Source organism: Hipposideros armiger, unplaced genomic scaffold (genome assembly GCF_001890085.2).
Source record: "Hipposideros armiger isolate ML-2016 unplaced genomic scaffold, ASM189008v1 scaffold_79, whole genome shotgun sequence".
Lineage (NCBI taxonomy): Eukaryota > Metazoa > Chordata > Mammalia > Chiroptera > Hipposideridae > Hipposideros > Hipposideros armiger.
The window spans coordinates 2,245,989-2,252,871 of NW_017731429.1; the positions used below are offsets into that span (position 1 = coordinate 2,245,989).

At 39.7% G+C, this 6,883-nt stretch overlaps 1 protein-coding gene across 3 annotated transcripts in view; it reads right to left on the bottom strand.

Annotated features, from left to right (window-relative positions):
* Positions 1-3,339, bottom strand: part of TMEM126B (transmembrane protein 126B) — a 15,428-nt gene extending 12,089 nt beyond the window's left edge. For 2 of the 3 annotated variants that reach the window (XM_019643468.1, XM_019643467.1), the window contains exon 1: positions 3,233-3,320. Coding sequence is in view for 1 of the 3 variants with exons in the window: in XM_019643466.1 (XP_019499011.1) it covers positions 3,233-3,313 (81 nt within the window). In the remaining 2 variants the exon portion in view is untranslated. Of the gene's footprint in view, positions 1-3,232 lie in introns of all 3 variants that reach the window. The other variant, XM_019643466.1, reaches the window with a different exon arrangement.
* Between the last annotated feature and the right edge of the window lie 3,544 nt (positions 3,340-6,883).

Here is a 6,883-nt window from a genome sequence, read left to right on the forward strand (position 1 = left end):
GAGAGAGAGAGAGAGAGAGAGAGAGAGAAAGAGAGAGAGAGAGAGAGAGAGAGGGAGAGGGAGAGGGAGAGGGAGAAGGATATAAAGGGATAAAAAGGTATCTGGGAAGGAGGAGGAGGAAGTGCAATTGATGTTCTAGGTGTAACTTAACTAAGCAGGGTGATCTTAAGATTTCTAAGCCCAATTGACTGAGTCGATTAAAAGTTCCTGCCTTTAAAGGAAGTTAAAAAATTTCTGACACATTATTGAAAATGATACTTTATGAGAAATAATTTAATTTTTATTTCCTTTTTCCCTTTTTCTTCCTTCCTCCTTCTTCCCCTCTTTCTTTCCTCCCTCCCTTTCTCCCTCTTTCCCCCATCCCCCCACCCTTCCTTTTCTTTTTTCTTTAACAATGAATTGCTTGTAACGGATCAAATTTTAAGGAATCAACAAGTTCTAACTAGCAAAACAAGTATATATTTGGGTTATACTAAAGTATATGCATATATAATTTACTTTATGAACTGATCTAGTTAGCAAAACAATTTATCTTGTTTTTAATCTCTTAAAACCAGTATTATTAAGATATGTTTTTGAATCTTTACACAACTAGCCAAACAAATTGTGACACATGCATTATATTTTTAATTGACTAAGCTTATTTTTGTACTATTTCTAAAATATAAGTAAAATATAACCTAGATTTATTCTGCAGAGAGGATACTGTCTGTCATCTTGAATCTTTTTCTTTCTTCATTGTTACATCTGGTAGATATGATGGAAGAGCTAGATTAATGTAATTTTAACAATAAGTATCTTTTTTGAGCCAAGTGTTTAATCCTTGTTGAATATGTACTTGTTAAAATAAATGTTCATAGGACAGATTTTCACTTGGTGTTTATTTTGTATGTTATTGTAAAAGCACAGAGGAGATTCTCTGATTGATAACATACCACCATGGTGGGAAGTGGGAATGGGTCTGACATCTCATTAAGTCATTTTTAGGTACTGTTCTTGACTGCTCTTAGATAAGCTGAAACTGCTGTATCTCAAACCCCTGTATTCACTGCTCTTTTGCTTTATGACATAAGCTTCCTACCTCCCCCACCCCACTCTTCACAATTTTACAGATCTCAGTTTTATCAACAGAAGACTCTTTATGTCTCTGTTAGAGATTTTTTTTCCCCAAGAGTTGCTTTTCATTCAGGATTCTCTTTTCTACAATAGTAACGTGATTTGTTCCCAACTAAGCCTTCAGGACATCTTTGACCTATTTTAATTTGTGAAAATTCAGGGCCAATCCAAGATAAGTTATATTAGCGTTCTCTGATATGATGCAAGATCATGATGTATCGTAAGAGGCTATTTCAAGTAGACTTGTTGATCTGATCTGATTTCATGTCGGAATAATGTAAGAAATAAAAGTTAATGATAATTGTGTCCTTCCCTGTGTTTTTAGTGGAAAGTTGCTGTTTTAACAATATATGCTTCACAAGAATTTTTTAGTACATTGAAATTTCTTTTTTGAGTAGTTTTTTGTTCTCTTTGCATTAAGTATGTGAAGAAATCAATGCATTTAGTACTTTGAGATTGGTGTTCACTTCATTTCTGTGTTTTTTTTAAAAATTGTCCCATTAATTATCTTCTGAGCTTTTAAATAAGTGAAGAAGTCTACCTGATGTTTCTCATTTATATGACACTTTATTTCCTTTTAATTTTTTTCACAACTGTTCTCAGTGATATAATAGAATGTGTATAAACTTATTTTTACCAAGTATGAAAGTTAAATATTATCATTTTAGTAATTCATATATTTTGACATTCTTTTTAAAGAAAGCTGAAGAACGTTGTGTAATTAGAATTCAAAGAGTTGATATTGCCATATATCTCATGGGCATCCTTGAAATTGAGATTGTTATTTCCTGGGTTCAGTCTTTCCTTTTGGTTGACGTTTACTTCACACAATTGTCACATCGATTTTTCTTTTTTTCTTCCTCTCTTTGGGGAAGGGACCCAGAAATCTTCTGTTTATTCCTTCCTTATTTAAAGTTTTTTAATTCATTATCTGTTTCCAGCACTTTGTGGCTTAATTTTTTTTTTATAGTATCTTACTAATTTCTATTTGCCTTTCATTGTCTGGGTATACTCTCTATCTCTAACTTTTCTTAACTTTCTTAAAATATATTTTTTTTCAGATTCTCTAACGGAAAAAATATGTACTGTAATTTATTGGCTGTGCCTGAGTAGCTGTTTTATTCCTTTTGCATATACTTTACCAAATTTGTGCTTGAATTTTCATGTTTGTTATACCAGTTTTACGAGTATATCTAGATGCTTTTTCCATTTCACGAAACCTTATGTTTTTTATCCTTTTCCCAGCCAATAAAACCCAAAAGAGTTAAACACTGAATTTTTCCAGAGAGGGATGGAAAAAGACAATTTTCAAACTTTTTCAATTTCTGTAAGTCAGAGTAAAATAGATAATTTATTAAAGATTTTTTTTTTAGATTTAAAATCTCTCAAAGGGGTTATGTTGACCTTGCTTAAGAGAATTATTGCAAATATGAAACCAAAGACTTTTTTTTTAAGATTTTTATTGGGGAATNCCCAATAAAAAAAAAATCTTAAAAAAAAAAAATTAGTCCAAGGCCACTCAACTGCAGGTTTATAGTTTGTAAAGTATTTTATGGTTTTGTAGTGCTTTTATGTGTACTATTTCACCTGACTTTCGGAATTTTATTCAACAATCTTCCATCATTTGACAGCCCTGGGAATAATCAAGGTGTAGTCATGTCCTCAGGGACACACAACCCGGCCAGAGGTTGGGGCAAAAAGGCAGGGAATTTACACGCAGAATGAGTGTGCCATAAAAACAAAAAATATATAAGAAAAGCCAAACTTAGCCACGGTAAATGTGGGAAGGTTTCCCGTTGGAAGTGACATTTACAGTAATACCAGAATGAGGAGAATTTGGCGGGTGTTGGGTGAGGAGGGAGAGATGAAGGGAAGGCCAGTGCAAAGGCCCGGGGATGGGGGGGGGGGTCAAGAAAAAACAAGCGGTAAGCAATCAAGACTACACTTCAGGTCTCCCACTTTCTCGCCGCCTCTTTCCATTGCAACTGGAGACTTGATTGAGCCCTTGGGAGCTGTCCTCTTTAGATATTCAAGTCCCTTGTACATCATTTCAGAAGAGCCCGCCAACACTTGAGGCTGCAGAAATGAAGGCCCGTACCACCCGGTTCCCGCCTACCTTGGGCACTTCCCCAGCTCCCACCGGCACCACACTTCCATCCCTCAGGTCAGCCCCAGCCTCTCGCCCGAGCGCCGCCATCTTGACGGCCCACGTGACTGGCAGGGGGGCGGGGACCCAGGACGCCCGGGGTGGGAAGCGGTGCGGGCTCACGCCTCTCTCCTGCAGTCCGGGCCCGCCCCGACCCAGTCAAAAGCCGCGCCCTCCATCCTGGCTCTGATTGGGTGCGGCGCCCTGAAATTACGGCCTGTCATTGGCTTCGAGGAGGTCCAGACGCCCGTAGGCCCGCCCTGCATTCCCTCCTTTTGCTGTTTGTTAACCTGGCTCCCTCTTCTCCCCTCCGGAGGGAGACGTGGGGCGGTCGGAGCGCAGGGATGTTGCTGCGCGCTTTCCTCTCTTGTGGGCACCTCTGTTAGCTGGGGCCGTGCTGCCCGCCCCTTTGACTCCCTGTGGGAGCTCACCGTCTGGCTTGGCCCGTGTGTTAAGGCTCCAGCTTCTCAGGCACCTCCTCCCCTGAGCCCACCCGGCCGCCAGGGCAGCCCCGACTGGCCTCCTCCCCCTCCCAGCCGACTGACTCCTCTCCCTAATCCTTAGTGCCCTCACATTCCATCCTTTCACTCCGCTTGGAAAGGACCCAGAGGGAAATTTGCCCCCTAAATCCCGAGAAGACCCCCGTGCCAGCCAGTGTCTCGGTGTGGGGGGCGCAGCGAGGAGGCCTGGCGCCTTCCCCTGCACGTTCAGTGCCCAGCAGTATCTCCCAGACCAGCAACCCCCGACCCTCCAGTCTCCATGTCTTAGAGAAGCCAAATTCGAGAGTTATATAATTTCTAGTGCTGCTGTTTCTCCTGCCTGAGGAAACACTTCATCGCGTGGAGGGTGCAGGACATTTCTGTGCTCTTCTATATGAGAACGGGGTGTGGGCAGGGGTGGCCAGCGGTAGCCGAGGTTTCTTGTCTTTTCTGCAAAAGGAAGGTGGGTAGTTTGGAGAGAGAATGACAGAAAGGGTGGATGTGGAAGCCAAGCAGCCGAACACTCTCATTTAGGAAACCGCGAACCCTTTGCACAGCTTGTGCTCACATGCCTATTACTACTACAGCATCTCAGAAAACACCTTTGCGGGAAGGTTTGACTTCTCTGGAGCAGTCTCAGTGTTTTTCCTCGCTGGATAGGCAGCTGCTTGGATGCGAAGAGATGGCATGATGTGAATGACTCCAGTGTGAAGAAATTTGCTTCGCCAACTCATCCTGCATCAAGTGCCCATTGAGTAGCACTGTCACTTTAATGTCTCCATGCCAAGGGATTGCTTTCCTTCTTTTCAGTCCTCTCGGTTAATACACGGGAGGATCAGAATCAGAGGGGCATTAAGGATCAAGCCTGAGGGGCTTGGAGAACACAGAAGAAAAAAAAAATGAAAGTGACAGCAAGCTGGATCCTGTCTTACTGAGGGGGTGAGATTTGGAACTTCTGGTCCAGTAAATAGAAAAGGGGCCTTTTCAGTCTGTGTTCTGCCCCAGGAAACTGTTCAAACTCACCCACCTTTGTACAGACCAGAGTCAAAGAGATTTTTAAAAGTATTTTTTTTTGGAGCGGTGTTTAAATTTTCTCTAAAGAATTGAGGATCTTTATCATCAACAATGTTCATCGTTGAATTAGATCACGTATTGAGTAATGAAACAGCTTTGTAAATTTGGTTTGTGCCTTAATTGAGTTAGCCATTGATCTCCAAAAATGTTGCTGCCTGAAGAGGAGTTTTAATAATGTTTTCTATGCTTACAATAATTTTATCAGCTTTAAAAAAAACCAGAATATTTTATAAAAATTGAAAAACTTGAAAAACTCAAAAGTTTTTTTCACTAAACTCTGTGGGCAGCGTCAAAAGTTTAATTGAGAAAAAAAAACACGTTATTTTTTCTTTATCTGAAAGAGAAGACAGCCTGGATTTCAAAACCAAACAGGTGAAGTGGTTTGCAACAGTTACCTGGCTCTTGGCTTCAATCCAGTTGGATCAAGTTGAGACCTGAAAAGAGATCTTGAATCCTGTGGCAGTAGAAGAACCCAAGAATGCCAGTCAAGAAGAAAGGTGGGCTATGAGGCTTTCTATATAATATACGTTTCTCCTTTTTCTTGGTTCTGGTATTTGCAATTTAAATTGTATTCCATTTGAGAGTAAAATTTTGCTTGGGTCTGGAGAAATATTTATTGTAATGTCTTTTCTGTGGCACATCGTTCAGTAATATTATTTTGCTAAAGTGAAATGAAGTAGGACTATAGTACTTAATTATAGACATTGTTGGTTTCATAAATCAGGTTGTCTAAATCACCATTTATAATCAGGATAGATTTGGTATCATAGATTTGGAATTTTCTTCAGCTTGTTTTCTTAGCTTGTTAAAGGTCACTTTTAAAAACCTTTAAAAACAAAACTTGTAGTGTTCTTCTTCATGGGTTTAATATTTATCAAGTGAATTACATAGTTGTAAAAGATAGCAAAACTGCATTGAAAATAGTATAAATTTATTATTTATCTTTTGGTTGAAAATAGATTTTATATTCGGGTTTACTCTAGTGTAGAGCTTCACTTTTGTGATAAAGAAGAACTTTGGTAACTGCCTTTTCAGATGTATGCAATATCCAATAACATGATTGGCAAGTTCCCTAAGTGAGGCAAACACCTGACTCCCTACCCCTTACCTGTCCTTGGAATTGATCAAGAGCCAGTGGGTTCCTGACATATAGTTTATTATAGCTCAGACCTTGGGGATTTACTTTTGCCTAGATCTACCCCAGGCTCATTTGGTTCCTAAGGATCCTGAAACCATTTTTTTTTTGATGTGTACAGAAGACCAGACCAACTATAAAGAGTTTTCTCAAGAGTTTTGAACCAAAATTTATATGAACACCACTGACCTCTACTACACCGGGCTAGCATAGATCCAAATATTGCTCAGTTATATGAGTTGCTACAATCTGAAACTAAAGCTCAGGGTGAAGGTTAAAGTGCAACCTGGCACTGCATGGTGTTTAATCCTTCTACCTGTGGATTTGGCAGGTGCATTGAGAAAACTTATGATCAGTGAGAAGCTTTATCTAACTGGTATCTGTTGAGATGGAAAATGATATATAAAATTTTTGAAACTCCTAGCAATGTTCTTTTGTACACTGGGATTTAAGGCTGGGATTATTTCCTTCTCCCGATCTCACTCATGTCACCGAAAGAAGTACTTGTAAACTCTCTAGGAGATTTTGGAGCCACATTTGTTTAGACCTGACAAAAGTGGCTTATCTGGAACAAAAATGGTTTTGGTAATGTAGCCAATAAATGATATGGCTCTTTGACTTATTTAACTTACATACTTATTTATTTATTTATTTTTAGCTGAGCCATCCTGCCACCTCTTGGCAGTGCAGCGGCAGCTCAGCTTGAGGCGGGACTCGACCACTGTTGCTCAGAGCTCGCACTCTTGAGTGAGCTCGTAACCAACTGAGCCACTCAGCTGGCCCACATACACTTATTTTTAAATACACTTATTTTTATTCTTTCTACCATTTATTGTTCTCAAGACATAGTCTGTTTTGGACTATTTTATTTTAGACTAATAACTGAATTAAACACATTGTGTATGTGTGTGTGTGTGTGTGTGTGTGTGTGTG